Genomic DNA, 25,545 nt, shown 5'->3' with positions numbered 1-25,545 from the left:
AGTGCTGAAGCCGCACCGACACAGCCCAGCACAGAAGCAGCTCCGACACCGCCGAGCCCGCGCACGCCGACTCCGCCAACGCCTGGAGCCGACCCCGCCGAGTGAATCATGCACGCGAACTTGCGGTGTGCGACGCTCTGTTTTTTATAACGCCAGACTACGTCCGATCGCCGGATTTGTGGCGTCTTTTAAGAGCGGGAACGATCAAGTTTTAAATTTCCCGCATTCTGAGGCCAGCACTTGAGGGCGTGACTGGAAGCTAGGTCGTCCCCAAGAACCGAACTAGCGCCGGTACACCCTCAGACCGCTTTATTTAGGCGCCCTGGGGGGCCGAACGGCTGGAGATGCCCTTAATCACGGAGCATTTCGTTCCTTCAGTCCACAAATCACAACCTGTCATTTTTCCCACTCTGCATATCCAGACGCGTCTCTGACTTTATCCTTCTCCCCCAAATCGCAACCCGCTGCTGCTCCGGTACTACTCTCACCCCGCCATCACCGACGGCAACCGCCGCCGCACCTCCCCGTAGCCCACCTCCGGCCGCAGATCGATCCGGTGCGGCCATCCACCTCCCGGTTCCCAACCACGGCGCCCGGCCTCCTGGCATCACGACCAGCCACCGTCTCCAGCCTCGACCTGCTGAGCTCCGCCTCGACTGGCCGCTCGACTTCGCCGCCGGCTGCTCCGGCAAATCACCGTATTCTACACCCCTCGCTTCGAATTGCCGCCTCGCTCACTTGCAGTTGCAGTACACGTAGCTGTTGGGCCAGCCAACACGGACAGGAGGCTCGGCTCGAGATGACGTCAGCGTCAACCGTGAGCGCGACGATGGGGGTAATGAACCCGCTCCTCAGCAAGCTCGCCACGCTGATGGGGGACCAGTACAGGAAGCTCAAGGGGGTGAGGAAGCAGGCGTCGTTCCTCATGCGTGAGCTCGGCGCCATGAGAGCTGCCCTCGAGAAGCTGGAGCTCATGGAGGTACTCGATCCGCTGGCCAAGAACTGGAGAGATCATGTCAGAGAGATGTCCTACGACATGGAGAATTGTATCGATGATTTCATGCGCCAATTCGGAGGTGCCGATGCTAAGGCCGGCCTCATCAAGAAAACAGCTCAACGTCTCAAGACGTTGAGGGAGCGTCATCGCATTGCTGAGCAGATGGAGGAGCTCAAGGCTCTTGCTCTGGAGGCAAATGAACGACGCATGAGGTACAAGATTGACGATTGTGTTGATTATAGCTCCACTGTTGTGCCTGTCGATCCCCGAATATCTGCAATCTACAAGGAGGCTGCAGGCCTTGTGGGTATTGATGGCCCCAGAGAAGAGCTTGTCAGTTGGTTGATTGATGCTGAGAAAAAACTCAAGGTAGTGTCCGTTGTAGGGTTTGGCGGCCTTGGTAAAACTACACTTGCCAAGCAAGTGTACAATAAGATTGGTGGGCAATTTGAGCGTAAGGCATTTGTTTCAGTTTCCCAAAGGCCTGATATGACAAGCCTTCTATGTGGCCTGCAACTAAAGCTCGGAATGGAGGAGTCTTCTCACATTCATGAGGTGCAAGACATAATCGACCGTGTTAGAGAACATCTCATGCATAAGAGGTACTTTTTTATTCTAGTTGTCATTGCTGCACTTTTATGGGCTAGCTAGTTTCTGAAGTTGAAAACATTTGGCATAAATTTAAATAGTTGTTTTAATGACGCGGAGATTTCTTTTAGGACAGTGCCAAATCTTGTGTTACTTATTGGCCATGAAAAGTTCAGCTCATAAATACTCCCTCCGTTCCGAATTACTTGTCGCAGGTATGGATGTATCTAGATGTATTTTAGTTTTAGATACATCCATTTCTGCGATGAGTAATTTGGAACGGAGGGAGTAGTTAATAGCGAAGTTTTTTTATAAACATAAACTTTTCCAGAGGCAACTTATAACCAGAATTGTACAAAATTTCAACAGGTACCTTATTGTAGTCGATGACTTGTGGGATCAGTCGGCATGGAATATTATTAGTTGTGCCTTTCCTGAAGATGGTAATGGAAGTAGAGTAATCGTAACCACACGACTGGGTGATGTGGCTTTCCGTGCGTGTCTCCATGACCGTGAGTGCATTTACCAAATGAATCCCCTCCAAGAGCAAGACTCAAGAAGTTTATTCTATAATAGAGTATTTGGGTCTGAAGATGGCTGTCCACCACAATTTAAAGAAGTTTCAGCTGAAATTTTGAAGAAGTGTGGTGGACTGCCGCTTGCAATCATCACTATTGCTAGCTTATTAGCTAGTCGTCAAGCAAGATCAAGGAGTGAGTGGGAGAGCATAAGGGATTCACTGAGCGCCAAGTTTGCCACAAAGCCCACCTTGGAAGAGATGAGGAGTATATTAAACCTGAGCTACATGCATCTTCCTCTTTATCTCCGTGCATGTTTTTTGTACCTTGGTATGTATCCAGAGGACCGTAAGATTAGCAAGGTTGATCTGGTCCGACAATGGGTGGCTGAAGGGCTTGTCAGTAATTTACATGGATCAAATTTGGAGGATGCTGCAAAGAGTTACTTCCATGAGCTTATCAATAGGGGCATGATTCAGCCTGAAGATACCATATGTGGGGAGGTGCTGTCATGTAGTATTCATGATATGATGCTTGATCTGATCTTAAGCAAGTGTGTGGAAGATAATTTTATCTGTGTGGCATATGACTACAAAGACATGGCACAACGTGATGCCTGCAACTACAGGGTCCGTCGACTATCTCTGAAATTAAGTGCTGGTAGCGCAACATCGGGGACCATTGCTACTAGCTTAACACAAATTCGATCATTTGCATGGTTTGGCGAGTCCAAGTACACACCTCCTCTCTCGGAGTTTAAGTATCTACGTGTGCTTCTCTTTGAATTTCCAGATTACCGGGAGATGGTAGTCGACCTCACTGCTGCTGGCCAGTTGTTTCAACTTAGGTATTTGAAGGTTTCAGCAGCATCAGGCAGCATAGAGCTTCCTACTGAAATCCATGGGCTTGTTCATTTGGAGACAATTGATATAGATTGCCGAACAGCACAAAACATCCCGTCAGATATAGTCATGTTGCACCGCTTGTCCCATTTGATTCTTCCGCGTGATACAGGACTCCCAAATGGGATTGGGAACATGAAATCGCTACGTACTCTACGTTGTTATTGCATGGGCAAGAGCTCATTGGATGATATTGAGGGCCTCGGCGAGCTCACTAATCTGAGGGAACTGACACTCACTAAGTCCTACAAGTTTGATATGCTGAAGGCAGGGGTTGATGCCTTGGTCTCCTCCATTGGAAAGCTCTGTGACCTCAAATTTCTCTACCTTGCCTGCAATCTTCAACATTATGTCGACCTGCTGGACTCAATATCTGATCCTCCCCTCCGTATGGAGAATCTACGTCTGGGAGGATGGCCATTCTACAAGGTTCCAAAATGGATTGGTGATCTTCATTGCCTCCATAGACTGTCTCTGTGTGTTGAGCGGTTGCGGACTGACGGTGTTCATGTTCTTGGGCAGCTGCCATCCCTCGTGTATCTCAGTCTCAAGGTCTTGTGTATTCCTCAAGACAGTGCTGTCATAATCTGTACAGGATCATTCCCAGTTCTGGAGTGTCTTGCTCTCAGGTCTCGTGATGATGATGCAACGGCATGCATGGGGTTTGAGGCAGGGGCTATGCCCAAGCTTCGAAGGCTCGTTCTAGGAGTACATGATAGGTGGAGTGGTGGCAGTGCTATACCAGTGGGTATGGTGCACCTCTTATCCCTCGAGCAAATCCATGTAGATAACATGTCATCCGTCCATGACGACCGTGATGTCGAGTTTGCCTTCAGGAACGCCGCACAGGTGCACCCAAGATACCCTCCTGTTACAATCTACTAGTAGTATCTTGATTGGCCTTCTCTGTAACTTAAGCTGTTCTCCGTTTAACTTGTTTTATTCACTATTCCTTGTATTTACTGGCTCATGATACCATGTAATTTATCATGTCAGAGTGTATATTTGGCTGTATATCTGAATCTTGACTTCCTGAGTACAGTTCCTGCATGATCTGAATGTACTACCTCCGTTCTAAGATATATGACGTTTGTATATTTGCCTGTACTAGCCTACTAAAACGTCATATATTTCGGAGCGGAGGTAGTATATATGTTATCTCTATATTATCTTGTGAACGCAGGTGATCACTTGGTTAAAACCTGTAATAGTTGAGTCTTGTACATCCAGAATAACGCTTGGCTGTGAACTCTAACATTGATGTTCATTCCTGATCATTGATGTTTGAGGAATCATCTCCGGCAGCCTTATTTGATTAATCTTCTGCGCCATTATAGTCAAGAGTGCACTAGCTGTTTCCTTTCCAATGAGTAACCATTCGGTACTACAAAATATGCAAGCCTACGACCTGTCCTTAGGAAAAAAACATAATCCTTTAAATATGACTATGTGGGAGTGTAATTCAGAAATCAGAACCGGTTCGAAATATGTTAACGTCAGCATTCCGAAGAGAGATAAAAACAGGTGGTGGTTTTGGGGCTCTACTTTATCTAGGGAAAAGCTTAATAATAGATCCCGAAGAGAGATAAAAACAGGTAGTGGTTTTGGGGCTCTACTTTATCTACGAAAAAGCTTAACAATGATCTATATATGCACCATTCTAAAATGCGAAGTGCGGCATCAGTAGCACAAAAGCTTTGTTCAGACCACTCAAATGCTTGCAATCCTATGGCAACAGGGAGCATGGACCATTGCATTGAAGCATTGGAGAACGGGAGCAGCTAGGAATTGGTCGTCCGCGACGGCGACCTCACTCAACCGGTTTGTCTCCGGCTGTCGTTGCCCTTCCAGATGACAATGGTGATGTTAATCTGTAAGATCGACTCCCCTTTGTTCGAGTCTTTGAGGGAAGCTTCCTGGAATTGCCGGCGACGACCTCCTTGCTCGGGTCGTCTCCGGCTGTCGTTGTCCGGGAATTGAACGCGGAAAATGACAGTGGCGATACTAACCTATAAGATCAACCTCCTCCTTGAGTAGCTTCCAGGAATCGTCTTCTTGGCTGCTTTCCAGGAAACAGCACAATGGATTCACAGCCTTGCAATCTCCGTGTACCTGTTTTTTCCACGCTGAATTTTCCAACGCGTTACTCCCCACGCTGCTATTTGCCGGGGCTCCTCATATCCCGCTGGCCTACAACCGCATCCCCATATCCCGCTGCACCACCAGTCCACCACCTATTCCACCTCCGGCCGCGGATACGCCACGGCCATCCACCTCTTGAGCTCCGGCTCACCCAGTTGGACTTCTCCGGCACCACTGCAGCTCCTCCCTTTGAATCGCCGTCACGCTCACTTGCAGCACGCGAGCGGGCTGCTGAGCCAACACCAGAAGGAGCCTCGGTATTGAGATGTCTGCACCGGTGGTCAGCGCCACCATGGGGGCGATGAACCCCCTCATCGGCAAGCTCGCCGCACTGATGGGCGACGAGTACAAGAAGCTCACGTCAGTCAGGAAGCAGGCCTCGTTCCTCAAGGACGAGCTTAGCGCCATGAAAGCTCTCCTTGAGAAGCTTGAGCTCATGGATGAACTGGATCCCTTGGCCAAGAACTGGAGGGATCATGTGAGGGAGATGTCCTATGACATGGAGAATTGCATCGATGACTTCATGCGAGACCTTGGAGGTGCCGATGCCAAGGCGGGCTTTATAAAGAAGACGGTTAAACGTCTCAAGATGTTGCGAAAGCATCATCGTATTGCTGATCGGATGGAAGAGCTCAAGGCTCTTGCTCTACAGGCAAATGAACGACGCATGAGGTACAATATTGACATTTCTTCATTAATATAGGAGCTCCTCACTTCCAATACTATTCACATGAAATTGGTAAATACCTAGTTTTGTTGTCTCCGTGCAAAGGTACAAGATTGACGATAGCATCAACTCTACTACTCATGTCATTGCTGTTGATCCTCGTTTGTCGGCGATCTACAAGGAGGTAGCGGGCCTTGTGGGTATTGATGGCCCAAAGAAAGAACTTAAAAGTTGGTTACAAGATACCCAAGAAAAACTCAAAGTGGTGGCTATTGTTGGATTCGGAGGTCTTGGTAAAACTACACTTGCCAAACAAGTGTATGATGAGATAGGAGAGCAATTCAATTGTAAGGCATTTGTATCGGTTTCTCAAAGACCTGATATGACAAACCTCCTCCGTAGCCTACAGTTGGATCTCAAGGTGGAGGAGTCATCTCGTACTAACGAGGTACAAGATATCATTGCTCGTCTTAGAGAGCATCTCACACATAAAAGGTAATAATTTTCTTCTAGCTGTCGCTTGTGCACTTCAGTGGTTAAATACCTGTGAAAATTGAATCATTTTACAACATTCCTCTAAATTGGCATAGTTTAGTGATTTTTAAGTATAGTGGCTACACTAATGTCAAAGATGTGTTTTAACCTAATGCTAGATCTTGTTGGGCTTTCTTGCTTTTGAAATCATGACCTCATAAGAAGTATATTATCTGTGTTTCAAAGTACATGATGGTTTGTTTATAGCTCAGTCAACTTAAAGTTAGTTATATTTTGCCTTCTACCCAATATTTTCTCGTCCCGCCTATACTTGTATGAGTACCATGTTCAGGTCAAATGGTGCTTAACGGTGATTCAGTTAAATATATAGTTATTTCTCTATCAGTAACCTCAGAAATCCTCAACTGCAAAACCATAAATTTATATGTAGTTCGTAAATTTTGCTTATGGTTGGTCTTTTAGACAATATTGCTTACAACAAAGTAGAAAAACACCTTCTGTTTTGAAATAAAGGGTTTAATTAGAAACACAACACAGATTGTAGGTTATCCGCAAACCCTCTTTCATGTGTCATACTGTACTCTTTAGTACATTAATTTTTTGTAAGGCATGCAAGGGAGGTCATCAATATGACTGGCGAACATCGAAAGTGCTATTCCGATCCCGTGAGCTTGGATGAACAGTAAAAACAAAAAAAAAGGGAAAACATTTAAAAAAATCTGAATTGTTTGTGTGCCAAACATTGACAAATGTTTTCATTGCTTGCAAAGCTTCATCATGAAATGACATTTGTGGAAGACATGGCAAAAAAATCGATGCTCCGAAATGCTTTTGAGAATAACATTTTGGAGCATCGATTTTTTTCACGTTTTCCACAAATGCCATCCAATGATTAAACTTTGCAATTAATCAAAACATTTTCAACATGAACTCGGGATCAGAACAACCGCGTCCAGCGAGACATGTGTTATATGCCACTAAAAAATATATCATTGGATTTTTCATCAAAATTTCTAAACATACACATTTTGTGTCATATTACACACATTTCGTTAGTTAAACTGAAGACATAAAAACCCATGCCTGCCTATTGCTGGAAATATTGGCACCTTATTGATTAATCTAACCCATGAGTAAACTGTAAGCATGACAATCATAGTATGCAACTCATATCGATACCTAAGCATGTGAGCACGTATACATAGACACAAAACATCTATCAACGCATCATATATGGCTAGCACATGAACTAGTAGGGATGAACAGATCAAACACTCCAATTGTCCATGCCAACGCGGCGGCGACAACAGCAGCCTTGGCGTCGTATGTGGATTTCTTCTTGGCAGCGGCGTCGTCAGCCATGCTATCAATGTAGGGGAAGTAGTGGAAGCAGAGGAGGACAGAGACAGGGACGGATCGGGAGCAACCGCATCGAGACACTCCCTAAAAACCTTATTTCCGTTCTTCTAGGCAGGATATCGAACGACATGGAGGCACATGCTCTCTAGGGTTGTGTAGAAGGGAGTGAGTGAGTTAAGGTTCACTCCGCAAGCCAGGACTCAAGCCCGCGAAGAACCCACGGTCCAACATCTTTTTTTAGAACAAAAACACTAGACATGTCCAGCTTTAAATTAGTAAAGCCATCAGGGAGCATCCACATAAGTTCAGATAACTTACACAACCATATAGTTCAAACAGGCCCCAAGGCCAACACGAGCGTTGCATAACAAGGTCCAAACTAAGGTGACAAGACATGGATTAATATAGGCGAACTGAAGCATCACTCCTTGCCTCCCCAAAACGCAACCGACGCCAACAGAGCCAAGATCCAGCTACCAAGAGTGGCGGAGCCTCGAGATATTGTTGCTGATCTTCTCCATCGTGGCCCTCGTGTGTTTAGCATCGCGTTGTTTCCCCAACGGTGTCCACATCTGAAGAAATAGATGACATTTAAAAATTACATCAGCCGGGTGAGCAAGGTTTTTTTTTTCTCGATTGTAATCTTATTCTGGATCGTGCATAAGGACCACAATAGCGCACCCACGCAACGCCACAGCATCCTAGCATTAACCCCCTTCTGGGTTTGTAGCACTGCCAACAGATCCGAACCCGACATTGGGTTCCAGTTATGGTGGAATACATCCCTAACGGCACTCCACACAAACTTAGCTAAGACGCATTGAAATAAAGCGTGGTTAGCGTCCTCGTTGAGCCCGCACACTACACAAGAGCCATAGGAGGGGCCATTGCGCTTGGCCACATTGTCAGCCGTTGGGAGGCGATTTCTGAACATTTGCCAAAGGAATATCTTAATCTTGAGCGGAAGCCCAGCCTTTCAGAGCCCCCTAGCTATGTCCAAGGCGCTTCCTTCGGTCAGTTTGTCATACAATGATTTGACCGAGAACTTTTCGGACGTGGCCAAGTCCCAAGAGACCACATCAGCCCCCAAGCTGAGAGGTCGGTTTGCTATCTTTGGCTGCAACACGTCCCAACTAGGCCGCAGAAAGTAAATCACCGGTGGTGAGGTATGCAAGGCGTCACCCACCATTGTGTTGATGCCCGTGGCTATACGGTAGAGTAACGGGACGAACTGCCACAGCAGGCTGTCCTTGAGCCATTTGTCTAACCAAAAGTGCGTTGACATTCCGTCATTTACGGAGAAACGGGCCCCTACCGTGAACGCCGGACGTACTGCCTGAATCCCATTCTAGAAAGTCGAACCCAAGGGTTTAGCTTTAAACTAATTCTCGTCCGGGAAGTACTTTGCCCACAGCAGACCCGCCCAAAGCCCCGACTCATTTTGGGCGAGTCGCCACCACCACTTGGTAAGCAAGGCAACGTTCATGAGCTTGGAATTGATGATCCCCAAGCTGTCAGATTTTTGGGGTCTATATACCGCCGCCCACTTAACCAAGTGGTATTTCCGCTTTGTTCCTGCTCCTTCCCAAAAGAACCTAGAGCGCGGGGTGTCTAGTTTCACATGCACCCCATCCGCCAGTAGGAACATACCCATCGTAAAGAGTGGGAGGGAGGAAAGGCTGGAATTGGTGAGGATCAACCAAGCTGCCGACAACATAAACCTCCCTCGCCACGGGCTAACCCTGTTTGCCACTTTACACCATATAACGGTTCTGACTTGGAGATTGGAATCTTCCGATGGGTGACCGGGAGACCCAGATACTTAATCAGAAAGCCCCCAAGCTTGCAATTAAGTAGGTTTGCAATCCGCATACTCTCTCGCTGGTCCATCCCCATAGTGATAACTTCGCTTTTCAGGAAGTTGATTTTCAACCCCGACAAAATCTCGAAGGCGAGGAGCAGCGGCTTAATGGAGGCAATACTATGGTTGTCAGGCTCGAATAACAACATAGTATCGTCCGCATATTGCAAATGAGTCATCCCCCTGGGATGAGGTGGGGCACCAACCCTCTGATGTGCCCCGCTGCTTTGGCCTTTGCAACCATAGCCGACAATGCGTACGCTACGAAATTGAAGATGAGCGGCGAGCTAGGGTCGCCTTGGCGGAGACCCCTCTTATTTCTGAAAAACTTGCCCGTCTCTCCATTAATTGTCACCGCGGTCTGCCCACAACTGACCAGGTGCATAATGCGGTGACCAAAGCCCACCTCAAAACCCTTTTGAGGAGCACCTCCCGAACGAACTCCCAGTTCACTCGATCATATGCTTTCTCGAAGTTGAGCTTAAGCAGAACACCCTTCCCCTTGGTACATTTTAGCTCATGTACTATCTCGAGAAGCATGATCGGACCCTCCAAAATATTATGGCCATTGAGGAAAGCAGTCTGGCTTTTCAGGATCACATGTTGTGCTATGGGCTCCAATAGTGACAATGGCACTACTGTAGCGACTCATCAATTAATCCGAGATTAATTAACCATTCCTGAACGACAAAAATAAGGCTAGGCTAGGCTCATTCCTGCAACCCGCGGCGCACGTGTCATGACGAGGCAAGGCGGGCGGCGACGAAGGAGGCGCGTCTACAACTCCTCTTCCCAAGCACCCAATGGCATGTGGTAGAGAAGCCCTTGTAAAGGGGTCTCACTCTCACTACACTAACAATATGGTACTAAACTTCCCACCACTTGCCATGCACCTAAATGGGTTTTAGATATTAATCAGGGATTATTGTCTTGTATGGGCCAAAGCTCATCTACAATCCAACAATCCCCCACCAGATCTCGAGGCACATAAGTTTATCAACTGTTCCAAACAATGTTTTGATATACCAGAATTTTCAGTTGAGACTGTTAACTTGAACTTCCACCTAGAGCAACAGGATTAGACTTCTTCATAAATGAACAATGGACTATACCTTGAATTTTCAGTTTAGCGTGCAGAAGTTTCACCTAGTGTCAGGTGATATGTGGCTGCCGAAGGGTAAACCCCATGGGTGGAGCTTATTAGTCATACTCCTGGCCTTCTCATGAGCTTCCTAGAGATTACCCTATCTCATAGACTATGGTCAGTAGTCGGGTTCACATAGGTGTGTTCCTTCCAAAGATTGTTATGTAGGATATCATCTTGCTTATACAAGCTTTGGAACACATTAAGACAAAATTCATCATGCCTTACATATTATGAGAGTATTGCATCTTCAACGGAGTGGGTTAGTAAGGATAATCTCCCCAGTTGACCGCTGGATTGCTTTCTCAGGTTCTAATTCACGGGATCTTCGATCACATAGGTTGGGTTACCCCCATGGAAACTTACCTGGGTCTCATGCCCATCTCCCTCGATGCATTTTCTATCACAATCCTGATAGCCCTTTCATAAAGGGATCTACCAGGTTCTTAGCCGTCTGGATATAATCCAACGCTATTACTCCGGAGTTTCTTGAATGTGTGGTCGATTTTAATCTTCTTCTTATATGCTTTGTGGATTGCATGTTGTCCTTTGAACTCTTAGCCTTGTAAATCACTATTTGATTATCATAGTTCATAAGGATAGCCAGGACTAGCTTATCAACCATTGGCAAATCCATCAAAAGCTCTCGAAGTCATTCTGCTTCGATGCATGATGTGTCTAATGTTGTGAGTTATGCTTCCATAGTCGATCTCGTTAAGATCATCTACTTGCAAGACTTCTAGGAAATAGCACTGCCACTAAGCGTGAACACATATCCACTTGTCGCTTTCATCTCATCGGCATCAGATATCCAATTTGAATCACTATACCCTTCAAGTACCATCGGGTACCCAGAATAGTGAATTCCATAGTTCACAGTACCTTGCAAATAACGCATCACTCGCTCAACAGCATGCCAGTGCACATTCCTGGATTGGAAACAAACCGGCTCGGTTTGCAGACAACAATATGAGATATCAGGTCGAGTAGCACAAGCTAGGTACGTGAGTGAACCAATTACTTGAGAGTATCTCAATTGATCTATAGCCGTGACTTCAAACTTTTGAATCCGCACGCTAGGATCATATGGTGTTGCACAAGATTTGCGATCAGAATATTCAAAATGACTCAAAATCTTTTCAACATAGTGCGATTGCAGAAGTGTAATTTCATCCTCAGTATCTCTCAGTAGCTTGATGTTCAAGATAACATCAGTCACGCCAAGATCTTTCATCTCAAAGTTATGATATAGAAAAGTTTGACCTCCTCAATGACTTTAAGGTGGGTCCCAAATATCGGCATGTCATCAGCATACAGACACAGTATAACTCCTTCGGCCCCACCATAGCGATAGTATACACATTTATCAGCATCGTTAACAACGAAGCCAACAGATATCAGAGTTGTATTGAACTTCTCATACCATTACTTAGGCACTTGTTTCAGGCCATACAAAGATTTCAATAACTTGCACGTCTTTCTTTCCTGACCATTTACTACAAAGTCATCTGGTTGTTGCATGTAAATTTCCTTGTCTAGCTCTCTGTTAAGGAAAGTCGTCTTAATATCCATCTGATGGACGAGAAGACCATGTGAGGCAGCCAACGAGAGTAACACTCGAATGGTTATCAGTCTAGCCACAGGTGAATAAGTATCTAAAAAATATTCTTCTTCTTTCTGGGTAAAATCCTTGGCCACAAGTCTAGCCTTGTACTTCTCAATAGTACCATCGGTTCTAAGCTTCGTTTTGAACACCCACTTACATCCCAATGGTTGGCAACCATAAGGACGATAAGTGATTTCCCATGTCCCATTAGCCAAGATGGAAACCATCTCACTACGGACCGCACCCTTCCAATAGTCAGCATCTGGTGATGCATAACCTTCTGAAATGGAACTAGGGGTGTCATCCACAGGTACACGAGAAAATCATCATCAAGGACTTTGCGGTACTTTGTATCTTGCTTCTAACAGGAGCTTCCTCGTCATCCTTCATGGAACTTTCATCACCTTTGTGCTCATAATATTCCATCGGAATGACAGGTTCAAGAGTCTCATCAGATTCTAGTCAAGAAGTGCTTTGCATATCTCACATGGGAAAAATATCCTCAAAGAATGTAGCATCTTTAGGCTCCATGATCGTACCAACCTTCATATCATGTACATCAGATTTCACCACTAGAAATCTACAGCCAATGCTATGCTTGGCATAGCCTAGAAAAACACAGTCCATAGTCTTCGGACCCAACTTACGCCTTTTAGTTATCGGATGTTGACTTTCGCCAAACAGCCCCAAGTGCATAAGTAAGTGAGTGTAGTTCTTTTCTTCTCCCATTGATCATAGGGAGTTGTCTCATTATCCTTCGTGGGAACTTTATTCAGGACATGACATGATCACAATACAACCTCCCCCCACCACACCATGCCTTGGATAAAACCTATGTATCTAACATGGCGTTAACCAAATCTGTTAGAGTGTGATTTTTCCGTTTGGCAACCCCATTTGACTAGGGTGAATAGGGAGGCGTCCTCGCATGAATAATACCATGTTCCGCACAGAATAAATTGAACTCATTAGAAAAGTACTCTCCACCATGATCAGACTGAACTCATTTTATTTTATTTTCAAGTTGGTTCTCAACTTCTGCCTTACAGATTTTAAAGTAGTGCAGAGCCTCATCCTTAGTATTTAACAAATACACATAGCAGAATCTAGTGGAATCATCAATCAACATCACGAAATACTTCTTTCCTCCTTTAGTCAACACATTCATCTCGCGCAGATCTGAATGTATGAGCTCTAGTGGTGCCAAGTATCTCTCCTTCGCAGGCTTGTGAGGCTTACGAGGTTGCTTTGCTTACACACACGAATGACACTTAGAGCCTTTGGCTAAAGTGAAACTCGGGATTGGATCCATCTTGGCTAGCTGCGTCATACAACCGAAATTAATGTGACAAAGACGTGAATGCCAAACCTCAGATTCTTTCACACTAGAATGAATTTGGTTCATGTCTTTATTACAGAAATCCGCTAGGGAGAGGCAAAACAAACCCCCGCAATCAATCATTTTCCAACAAACAGTACATATCAAGATATGACTACTTTATTGGACTTGGATACTAACCTAAACCCTTCTTTACATAGAAGGGAGCCACTAACGAGATTCTTCTTGATGGCGGACATGCTGCACGTCCTTCAGTTGCATGATCTTTCTCGAAGTAAAATTTAGATCTACCGTGCCAACACCATGAACAAAAGCATGCGAGCCATTCCCCATCAGGACGAAAGCATTCTCGTGTGACCTGGTAAGAAGAGAACGAAGACATGTCAGCACACAAATGAATATTTGCATCTGTGTCAACCCACCAATCCGTGGACTGATAAATTGGAAGTGCGGTAAACAGATTACCATACCCAGATGCCCGATCATTGTTTCTCATAGTCACATTGATTGGCTTGGAGTCCTGTCCTGACTTCTTGTACTTGTTTGGGCACTTGTTTGCCCAATGTTCCTCTCAACAACAAGTAAAGCAGTCATCTCTCTTTTTGACTTTCTTCTTACCCTTGTTCTTGAAGGTAGTATTCTGCTGTACAGTGTTCTTTCCCTTGAACTTGTGGAAATTCTTCTACATCACATTGACGCTAGAAGAACCCTCTGCCCCTTTTATGTGTGAGTCAGTTGCTCTTTTGCTCAACACTTAGATGACCGATGACATCCAAAACAGAGAATTCTTGTCTCAAGTGCTTGAGAGAAGTAGCAAAGTTCCTCCATCCAGGAGGGAGTTCTAACCATCCTGTAATCATGGAACTGCTCTGTAGCATATAGTTCGCTTCCAACATCGGTTGTGCCGAACTTAACTTCAAGTGCATCCCACAAGTTTTTGGCAACCCGCATATGAATATATGTTTCAATCAACTTGTCTCCAATCACACTCAGAATTGCTCCTACAAAGATGGTGGTTGCCTCCCTAAACGCCTTCTCCTGTTCAGGAGCAATCGTTTTCATGGGGGACACACCACCAAGCCAGGACACGTTCATTGCTGTGAGCCACAAGGTGGTCCTTGTCTGCCAACCCTTTGGATTGCTGGAAATATTAGCACCTTACCGATTAATCTAATCCACGAGTCGCCGTCCATGGTGTCGATGCGGGCAGGATAAAAAATAAGGCTCGGCTCATTCCCACAACCGTCGGCGCGCGCGCGTCATGACGAGGCGAGGCGGGTGGCGGAGGAGGAGGAGCGCACGTGTAACTCCTCTTCTCAAGCTTTCAATGGCATGTGGTAGAGCAACCCTTATAAATGAGTCTCACTCTCATTTCACTAACAGTATGATACTAAACTTCTCGCCACTTTTCATGCACCTAAATGGGCCTTAGAAGTTAACCAGGGATTATTGCCTTATATGGGCCAAAACCCATCTATAATCCAACACCTACAACCCAGATGGAGGGGGTAGCATGTTTTAAGGGCAATCACGGTGCATTGTATCTTAACACGTCATCCTAGGTAGTGAAAAAATCTTAGAGACAATCAACTCAATGCACTATATGTTAAGGGTCGTATCCAAACGATATTGTATCAATTATATTATGGATCTTTTTCTGCATCTCAACATCGTGGCCTAGTAGTGGAGAGAAGGAAAGAAGAGAAACGAGTTAAAAAGACCCTATCTACACTAAGCATACTGCAACTCTACTCTCTTTCCTCTTTGATTACACAGTGTCACGTCAGCATTTATCTATGCTAATTGTCATTGTGAGTGCCCTAAGTATTTTATTGGCCTGCGGTAACTATAGCCAACTCGTGACTATTAATTAAAAGCATAAGAGCAAGGTTAATAGTAGAGCAAAGTGTTGGCTATATCTTGTTGCCATGTCATCTATAGGCAAGCTAATAGCCAACATGTATAGTAGTTAGCTACAAAGAAGTACTAATTTATTAATCTATGTCACGCCTCACACTCTCAAAATGTTTTTTGGAGTCCCTGTTGCAGTTGTCTCTTAATCTACAACTTGCTTTCCTTCTCTCTTATCCAACTCAGCGAAAATATAATATTTTAATCTTTATAGCCTACTTACATGCTAAATTGACGGTGGGACTATCATCAATTTGCTTGAACCCTTGTTTTTTTGTCTATGTTCACTTTCATGTTTTGGTGCTTTCGTCTGCAACTTGTAGTCATATCATAATTCAGTATAGCTAATGTGTAAAAGAAAATTAACAGGTACCTTATTGTAGTTGATGACTTATGGAATCAATCAGCATGGAATATCATGAGTTGTATCTTTCCAGAAGTCGGGAATGGAAGTAGAGTAATAGTAACTACACGAGTGGAGGATGTGGCTATTTGGGCGTGTCACAATGACCATGAGTGTGTTTATAGAATGGAACCCCTCAAAGAACAAGACTCAAGAATGTTGTTCTGTAATAGAGTATTTGGTTCCGGATATGCCTGCCCATCACACTTAAAAGAAGTTTTGGTTGAAGTTTTGAAGAAGTGTGGAGGGTTGCCACTTGCAATCATCACTATAGCTAGTCTATTAGCTAGTCATCAAACAAGGTCAACGGACAAGTGGGAGAGCATAAGAAATTCTTTGGGCGCCAAGATTGCCACAAATCCCACCTTAGAAGAGATGAGGAGTATACTAAACCTTAGCTACATGCATCTTCCTCTTCATCTTCGCCCATGTCTCCTGTATCTTGGCATGTATCCAGAAGACGAAATGGTCAGGAGGCATGATCTGGTTTTACAATGGATAGCTGAAGGCCTTGTCAATTGTTCTCATGGGTCAGACTTGGAGGATACCGGGAAGAGTTATTTTAATGAGCTTATCAATAGAAGCCTGATTCAGCCGGCTGAGACCTCAAAGTCTGGAGAGGTGGAGTATTGCAGAGTACATGATATAATGCTTGATCTGATCGTCAGCAAATGTGCAGACCAAAATTTTATCAACGTGGCATATAATTGTGAAGGCGTGGCAAGAATGCATGCCTGTGAGTACAAGGTCCGTAGGTTGTCCTTGAAATCAAGCACCAATGATGCAACATTGAGGATCGTTGATACTAGCATGTCACAAGTTCGATCATTTGCACAATTTGGAGAGTCCAAGTACACACCTCCTCTTTCACTATTTAAGTACCTTCGGGTGCTGGTGTTTATATTCCCATTTACGAGGAGTACGATAGTCGACCTCACTGCAATCGGTCAATTGTTTCAGCTAAGATATCTGAAGGTTTCTACATTCCCAGGCTCAATAGATCTGCCTGCTGAAGTTCGCGGGCTTGTTCATTTGGAGACGCTGGAAATATCTAGTGGTGCACGAAGCATCCCGTCAGATATTATTTGCTTGCCACGGTTGTCTCGTCTGATCCTTCCGATTCAACCATGTCCTCCTCAAGGGATTTCCAACATAAAATCATTGCGTGCACTACACTGTATGAATATCTCGCTAGAGGATATTAATGGCCTTACTGAGCTGACCAGCCTGAGGGAGTTGAGGATTTATACTGATGTGGTGGCGGGTGAAGTTGATGCTTTGGTATCCCTAATTGGAAAGCTCCATGGCCTAAAATACCTCAAGGTCAGTGCTTTGTCTTCTCAACATCATTGCGGCCCGATGTACTCATTATCCAACCCTCCTCTCCATATCGAGGAACTTGATCTGCCCGGGTGGATACTGAAGAGAGTTCCCACATGGATTGGCGACCTCCATTTCCTTCGGATCTTGAATTTGTGGGTCGACAACTTGTCCAACGACGAGGTTCATGTTGTGGGAAAGCTGCCCTGCCTCGTCCATCTGGATCTACGGGTATACGCTGAAGGCGGGGCCGTAATCTGCACGGGCTTATTCCAAGTCCTGAAAGTCCTTCGTCTCTTCTCTCATGATGTGGCACACATGCAGTTTCAGATAGGCCTAATGCCCAGCCTGCGACAGCTCACTCTAGAAGTAAATAATGGCTGGGGTGGTGGTGTGCCTCGAGGCATGGAGCACCTATTGGCCCTCGATCACATCTCTGTATTTGCCAGACACGGCGTCAAGCACCGTGATGTTGAGTCTGCCTTCAGAAGCGTGGTCGACGTGCACCCAAGACGACCTTTCCTAGAAATAATAAATAATGGGTCTGTCTAGGTCTCAAGCTAAGTCTCAGTACACCATACAATAGTAGCCCAGCCCATTTTAGCTCTTCATTCAGTCTTGGTGTTTTTCTATTGTTCTTGGACCGGCCTTGTTATTGCCTTTGCCTTAGGCCCCGCTTGGTTCCTCGTTTTAGGGCCCAATACACCTGTAAAATATATCCCTGTAAAATAAAAACGGATGGCCTTTCGTTGGTGCTTGGCATGTCATTTTTGGGCTGTAAGTTTTACACTGGTTTTCTCGTTTACACCCGTATCAGGCCGGTATCCGATACAGACCAGAGGCCGTCGTTTTTCCCCACCTCGCCTCTCGCTTGAGACCTAGATCGAGTTGCGCCGCCGGGAGGCGCCGGCGCTGGTGTCCACGAGGTGGTCAAGCAACGGCGTTCGCGACGGCGACGTGGTGAGGCGCAGAAGACAGTGGCCACGACGGGGGTTAGGCGCGCCGACGACGGCGACTCGTTCCTAGCCGCGACGGTGACGGCGACTCGCTCCTGGCCGCTACAGTGACGGCGACTCGCTCCTGGCCGCGACGGCGACGTTGGCCGGCAGCCGTGACCTGACCGTGACGGCGAATCGCTCATCCTCCTCTGCTCCACCAAGGTATCCTCCCTCCTCCTCCTCCTCCTCTGCCATCCCTCCCCGCCCCTTCCCCGTTCAACCGGCGGCGGAGTACTCCTTGGCGACGTGACCGTCCTGCTTGGTCATGATTAGCCCGAACCCTCCTGCCAGTTAACAGCTGCTGCCAAAGTTTCACAAGAATTCAGTTCGTTAGCTGTTGTCGAAGTGGATTTTACAAGTGGATTGAAACCTGGAGAGCCAAGCACATATTACAACCGGATAGAAAATACCACCTTTCGGAATACATTTGATTGGAGGCTGGTATAATACAGGTGTAAAAGATTACAGGGGTGGCAGAAAAACTACATTCCAAGCGGGGCCTTATTCTTGCTTGTGCGTTTTCGGGCCAGCAATTTTTCATTCAGTTAGGGCTGCTCGTTCTGCTGCACTGGCCGGGCCAGTAGCAACCTTAGAGCATCTACACCCGACCCTCCAAACCGACTTTAAACGTCCGGGCGGCCCGCCTCGTCACTGGTCGATCACAAATATCTGGCAGACAGACGCCTCAAAAGGGCCTCAAACATCCGAGCTGACCGGCACCCCGCATATTCAATCCAAATATGAGGCGGATATAGGCACGACCGCCATATAGGACTTGCGATGGGGTCCCATGCGGAAACGCCCGGAAACCTGACGGTTCGAAGGATGCCTCCTCCGTCGCCGTGGGTCACGTGACGCCGCTCCGGCTCGCCGCTTGAGGCCAAAGCTAGCTATTTAAGTCGGTCGGCGTCCCCCAACCCTAGCCCATCCACCTCCTCCCTCTCTGTACTGCCACCCGAGCTCGTCCGCCTTCTTTCCCCCGCTCTCCCACGCTCTCTGGCATCGCCATGGTCCAGCGAATGATCACCATGTACGCTATGCTCACGCCGGAGCACCGGAGGCAGATCGCGGAGGAGATACAGGCACGAGCGCACCCGCATCATTGTCGGGCTACCTCCGGACTAGCGGAGTCGGATGAGGAGGAGGAGCAGCAGCAGGAGGAGGATGAGGAGGAGGAGGAGGAGGGAGAGCCACTGTCGGAGCCGATGAAGGTGGTGCACCCGTAGGAGGAGGGAGAGCAGCCTGCTCCGGGGAGGGGGGGAGTCACCATGGCGAAGGTAGAGGTGGAGTTCGCCGCTGCCCAAGCCGCGGACGGAGCAGTAGGCCATCCTGGAGTCCATTCAGGATGAGGCCTATGTGGAGGCCAACCGGCAGTTCCTCCGCCCGGAGCAGGCGGCGTCCGATGCGCTCTTCGTCGAACTCGACGCGGAGATAGAGGCGGAGGAGGACGGAGCGAGCAGCAGGCCATCCTGGACTCCATCCAGTATGAGGCGTATGTGGAGGCCAACCGGCAGTTCCTCCGACAGGAGCAGGCGGCGTCCAACGCGCTCTTCGCTGAACTCAACACGGAGATAGAGGCGGAGGAGGCTGGAGCGGAGCAGCCGGAGACGTCGGAGCTGCTGCTGCTGCCCATGTACCCGGAGCCAGGCACGGAGATTGTCGACATCTTGACGAGGAGTAGCTATGTAGTATGTAGGTTTTAACGTTTGCATGCTTTTGTATGGATTTGAGAATCTAGTATGAGATGTCTGAATGCAGTTGTGTTGATTTGAGTAGTAACCGGTTACTGTCCGCGGACGCGCCCGGGCGCATCCGCAAGCGCTTGAGGGGCCACATTTGTCATATCCGGCTGTAGGTTCTCTTAGCTCTTTGTATGATTTCCGTACTATCCGGTTTTCTACTGTTGTTTTTGTTTCTTTTATTCCATTTTATTGTTTAATGTTTCTTTTCTTTTTAAAATTTCCAGTTAGATTTTCAATAAAAAAAGAAAGGGGAGCATTTGTACATTTGTCATGATATTTTAGAAAAAATGCTTGTGCATTTTTTAAAATATTCATTGTGTATTCAAAATAAATGTTTGTTGTGTAATTAGAAAATCATTATGTATTTAAAAAATATTCACCATGTCATTAGAAATTAGTTCTTGTTGAAAAATAAAAAAGAATAAAATAACCCTAGTTGCGCGTGCAATTGTGGTCGTGCAACGCGGGAGGTGGGGCAGCCTCAAAAAATAGATTTTAGAATCTTGTGTTAGCATGTTTTGTTGTTTGTGTGCAATGTGCAAGATAAAAGACAAAAAATGTAATTGCATCTTGAGGGTGGACACGCACACTACCTCTACGGTGCAGGACTTCACCGACCGCTTTCAGGCTCTGGCGTGCCACGCGCCCGGCGTGACGGCTCGCCAGCGGGCCGAACTCTTCGTCGGCGGTCTACCAGATCATATTCGTGTGGACGAGGAGCTACAGGGACCCCAGGACCTCCAGATGATCATGTACTACGCACGCGCGTTCGAGCGCCGCGCGGTGGCCATCCAGCAGGCATCACCGTCCCGGGCCGCTGGGCCGCCACCCTGGCCGGATGTTCCCGCACAGGGTCGGCCTGCTCAGACTTCCGCGGCACCCCTCGCCGCGACCACGGCGCGCCCATTCCGCCGGCTCACCTCGAGCGAGCTACTCGAGCATCGCCACCAAGGGTTGTGCTTCAACTGCGACGAGTCCTACGTGCCCAACCACGTCTGCCCACACCTCTTCTACCTGGAGGTTGCGGACTACATGGAGGAGGACGCCGACGCCGCCGGCCTCGGCGACCTGCCCGCCCAAGCTGCCGCGGAGGTGTTTGGCGACGGTTGATCACCTCGAGGAGTTCCGCAAGCGCTTCCCCGCCTTCCAGCTCGAGGACGAGCTGTTTGTGCAGGCGGGGAGAAATGTTATGAGCGGCATATATTACAGCCCAGGCAGTTAGGGGCCTGGCCCAGTTATCTTATCGTGTTAGGGGCTTAGCCCAATTATATCGTTAGGAGGATTATATAAACTTATGTACGGACCCGTTTTGAGATTAAGTAAGAAGCAATTATTATTTGCTCAGCTTCCTGAAGGGAGCCGGAAGACCTAACCCTAGCCGCCTCCAGCCAACGCCGCCGCCTCTTCCCTCGCGCACGACGGCGCCCAACCGCCGACGACCGCAAGATCGCCCACGTCCAGCCCCCTCCTTCCCCTACAATCTCCGCCCTAGACCCAGTAGAACCCTAGTTTCTACCAAAAGTCCAGCAGACAACGAAAAAGGTCCCCTTTCCCTCCTAGCAACCACACATACTCTACACCCAACAAGGAAAAACTAAGACATAAAGAGTTACCCAAGCCTATTCATCCTACACGGTTCGATTGAAACAAAACTAACGGCGCAGGAGTTGATTGAGACTTGACTAAATCTCAGTCGACTAATTTCTAGCAACCCCGTAAACTATAAAGAGGAATGTAGGAAAATGAAAAGAAAACAAAAAACATTGTAACGAAAATGGGAAGAAAAGGAAAAATATGAGAAAAGGAAACATGAAAAACCAAGAAAGAAACAACAAACTATTTTTTTAACAAAAGATAAAAGGAAATATATTTGTATTTTGATAAAACACAAAACACAACACTTTAGCATGAATCTCAACATGATAATTGAAGGATTATTAACTTGACTGAGACTTAGTTAAATTTCAGCCGATTGTGATTTAGCAAACCCATACACACTAACATAAAAAATGTATTTCATGCATTTTATAAAAAATGAAAACAAAAAACAAGAAAATAAATGTGTTTTTAATAACAAATTAAAAAGCAAGAATAATGTCATTAGCAATAAACCATCGCGCTCTCTCCCTCTCTCCCTCTCTCTCTCTCTCTGGAATTGAAAATCGGCCAATAGTAAAGTAGCAAGCCATAAAATAAAATAAAATAAAACACCTGGTAATGTGTGATTGTTGTCTGAGGTAAGAAAACCTGGATGAGGAGAGATGCAAACTTCAGATGGGCGTACGAATGGGAGAAATTGACTGAATAAATTTCTCTTCATTCCCAAATGCGTATGTAACTAAAGCTAAATTAGCAAAGGTAGAAATAAAATTGTGAGCCATCATACTAGAGATAGATTGATGGCTAAGGTTAGTTGGATCCAACAAACCGGTACTTCTTATATGGGTGTAGAAATGTAGGGTCTCAAGCCATTACCTTTAATTATATAATAGAGACTTGTAGTCTTTTTTTTGTTCGAGCATGCATGTATAAGATAAATGTAAATTTGTTTTAACTATCTTATAGTTTTGCATGTAAATTAACTTGGCTTATGCTCGAATGTTGTGTGAACATGCAAAATTAACCTAAGAAATAGCATTTTTCTTGCTTCAATCCTAGCTTATGCTATTCATAGTTTATGTTCATTTCCAAGTTATGGTGCTTTCATCTGTAAATCATATCACAATTGGACCTATCTGATATGTGCAACAATATTCAATAGGTACCTTATTGTAGTAGATGACTTATGGGATCAATCGACATGGAATATAATGGGTTGTTTATTTCCAGACGTTGATAATGGAAGTAGAGTAATAGTAACTACACGAGTGGATAATGTGGCTATTGGGGCGTGCAGTAACGACCATGAGTGTGTTTACAAAATGAAGACCCTAATAACTAAACTCGAGAATGTTGTTTCTTAATAGAGTATTTGGGTCTGAAGATGACTGCCCACCCCAGTTTAAAGATATTTCAGCTGAAATTTTGAGGATGTGCGGAGCGTTGCCACTTGCAATCATCACTATAGCCAGTTTGTTAGCTAGTCGTCAAGCAAGATCAAATGACGAGTGGGAGAGCATAAGAAACTCTCTGGGCGCTAAGTTTGTCATAAATCCCACCTTGGAAGAGATGAGGGGTATATTAAACCTTAGCTACATGCATCTTCCTCTTCATCTCCGTCCATGCCTCCTGTACCTTGGCATGCATCCAGAAGATAAAAATATCAGAAGGGGTCATCTGGTTGCACAATGGGTCGCTGAAGGCTTTGTCAATAATTCTCATGGATCAGATTTGGATGATGTTGCAAAGAGTTATTTTAATGAGCTGATCAATAGAAGCTTTATTCAGCCAGCTGAACTCTCAAGTTTTGCGGCTGTGGAGTATTGCACAGTACACGACATGATGCTTGATTTGATCACCAGCAAGTGTGCAGAAGACAATTTCATCAGTGTGGCATATAATTGTGAAGATGTGGCAAGAATGCATAGCTACGAACATAAGGTCCGTAGATTGTCCTTAAAATCAAGTGCTAGTTATACAACATCAGTGATCGTTGATACTAGCATGTCACAAGTTCGATCATTGGCACAGTTTGGAGAGTCCAATTACACGCCTCCTCTTTCTCTATTTACATACCTTCGAGTGCTCTTGTATGACTTTCCATACAAGGATGCGACAGTCGACCTCAGTCCTATTGATCAATTGTTTCAGCTAAGGTATGTTAGAGTTAATGCAAAAGAATGCATCATAGATCTCCCTGCTGAAATTCGAGGGCTCGTTCATTTGGAGACGCTGGTAATAAATGGTCGATCAGCACAAAACTTCCCATCAGATATAGTTTTATTGCCACGACTGTCTCATCTGAGCCTTCCAGATGGTACAGGGCTGCCTCAAGGGATCGCGAGAATTAAATCATTGCGTGCTTTGTCATGCCCTGATATGGAGAAGAGCTCGTTAGAGGATATTAAGGGCATTGGCAATGAGCTGACTGGTCTGAGAATGCTGAGCTTCTCTGGCAAAATGGTGGCGGAGGAGATAGTTGATGCTTTGGTCTCCTCAATTGCGAGGCTCCGTGACCTCAAATACCTCTTTGTCAGTGCTAATGGTGTGTTTTCTAAACATTCTTGTTGCCGGATGTACTCGTTATCCAACCCTCCTCTCCATATCGAGGTTCTTTATATGCTAGGATGGATATTGAAGAGAGTTCCCAATTGGATTGGCGACCTCCATTGCCTCCGCAGCCTGACTTTGTCGGTTGAGTACCTATCGACTAATGAGGTTCACGTTGTCGGAAAACTGCCCTCCCTCATTGACATGTTTCTCTCTGTGTCGAGTATCACTGAACATAGTGGTGCCGCCAATAGTCCGCACAGGATTATTTCCGGTTCTGGAAGACCTTAGACTCGTCTCATTGATGCTATGGTGAGTAAATTGCAAAAAGCCATCACAATTGGGGACCCTAATCCAGAAAACCACCACCATTCGATTTTTTTTCAAAAAACCATCACCATTGTGCTAACAGTTTTCAGAAAACACTTATCACAGGATTAGAGATGTTTGACGCAAAATCTGACTGCTGGATCCCACTTGCAAGTGATGACATGGCATGAAAAATTGACTCCGTCCGCATGGACCGTTAACTTGATGTGAGCCCACTTGTCAGCATCTCCTATCTCTCTTCGTCCCTTTCTCTGGCATTCCATCGAGCAGTTCGTGAGCTCTCTGCCGGCGGCATCCGGACAAGGAAAGAGAACTGCCTGGGTGGCCGGTGCCGTTTGGATCCGTCGTCGGAGATGTCACGGATCGCTGGAGGTCGGCGGCAAGCGAAGGAAGCAGCAGGTGGCAGGCTACAGCCAGCGAGGTGGCTGGTCGTGGCCGACCCGGGCGGCGCGGTGCGGCAGGCGCGCCTGCGTCCCCCGGCGGTGGCAGCCACCGCCTCCAGTCATGCCCATCGGAGTGGAGCCGGGCTGGATCTCCTCATGCCCAGGAGCTGCCCCACAACGCCGGCGAGATCACGAAGTGAAGGAGCCCTGGCGCACAGCAGTGTGCAGCGGGGAGCCACGACGGTCTCCACTGGATGTCCCTCCCGTCGACCTGCAGGTGAGGGCTCAGGCGGGAGGACGAGGCCGGAGAGGCCCTGGTGCTTGCTGCCGTCGTGAGCTGGTATCCGCCGTTGCCCTCCCGCGTGCTGGATCCGGCGGTCGGCATGCCCGCTGGCACAGGGGGAGGTCGCATCGCCCCGGATCCGCCGTCGGGGCTGCGCTCGGGGCCGACACCGCTTGGATTCGTCGCCGGGCGGCGCACGGAAGCCGGCAATGCTCGAATCTGTCGCCGGGACATGGAGAGTGGCGGCGGTCATGGAGCGACGGGGCAGTTGCGGCGCGGTGCCAGGCCGCGGCGGCTTTGCAGCGACGGTGTGGCGTCTCCGTTGACCCGGCCATGTGAGACCTCCTCGTTCAGGCAGTGGGCGCTGCCGGCAGTTGGATCCTGGACGGCAGCAAAGGGTGAGTCGGG

At 46.8% G+C, this 25,545-nt stretch overlaps 2 protein-coding genes and 1 pseudogene across 5 annotated transcripts; all 3 read left to right on the top strand.

The window, feature by feature from the left end:
- The first annotated feature begins 401 nt into the window (after positions 1 to 401).
- LOC119315271 (disease resistance protein RGA5-like) lies at positions 402 to 4,058 on the top strand. The gene is made up of 2 exons (XM_037589939.1): positions 402 to 1,599; positions 1,955 to 4,058. The coding sequence occupies exons 1-2, from the start codon at positions 800 to 802 to the stop codon at positions 3,888 to 3,890; spliced, it is 2,736 nt and encodes a 911-aa protein (XP_037445836.1). The 5' UTR covers positions 402 to 799; the 3' UTR covers positions 3,891 to 4,058.
- A 725-nt stretch (positions 4,059 to 4,783) lies between these two features.
- Positions 4,784 to 18,009, top strand: LOC119315270 (disease resistance protein RGA5-like). Of its 4 annotated transcripts, none has more exons than XM_037589936.1 (3): positions 4,784 to 5,819; positions 5,920 to 6,309; positions 9,586 to 10,268. In XM_037589936.1, exons 1-3 carry the CDS (start codon positions 5,413 to 5,415, stop codon positions 9,701 to 9,703), a joined length of 915 nt encoding a protein of 304 aa, XP_037445833.1. In that variant the 5' UTR covers positions 4,784 to 5,412; the 3' UTR covers positions 9,704 to 10,268. The 4 variants fall into 4 exon arrangements, with proteins under 4 accessions (XP_037445833.1, XP_037445834.1, XP_037445832.1 ...); XM_037589937.1 differs by lacking the exon at positions 9,586 to 10,268 and adding an exon at positions 13,819 to 14,609 and having other exon boundaries at positions 4,786 to 5,819; XM_037589935.1 differs by lacking the exon at positions 9,586 to 10,268 and adding an exon at positions 15,899 to 18,009 and having other exon boundaries at positions 4,788 to 5,819.
- A 4,200-nt stretch (positions 18,010 to 22,209) lies between these two features.
- Positions 22,210 to 25,190, top strand: LOC119315703 (annotated as a pseudogene).
- The last annotated feature ends 355 nt before the right edge of the window (positions 25,191 to 25,545 follow it).

Source organism: Triticum dicoccoides, chromosome 6A (assembly GCF_002162155.2).
Source record: "Triticum dicoccoides isolate Atlit2015 ecotype Zavitan chromosome 6A, WEW_v2.0, whole genome shotgun sequence".
Taxonomy (NCBI): Eukaryota; Viridiplantae; Streptophyta; class Magnoliopsida; order Poales; family Poaceae; genus Triticum; species Triticum dicoccoides.
The sequence above is the reverse complement of the archived record's forward strand: the minus strand, read 5'-3'. Positions and strand labels throughout refer to the sequence as shown.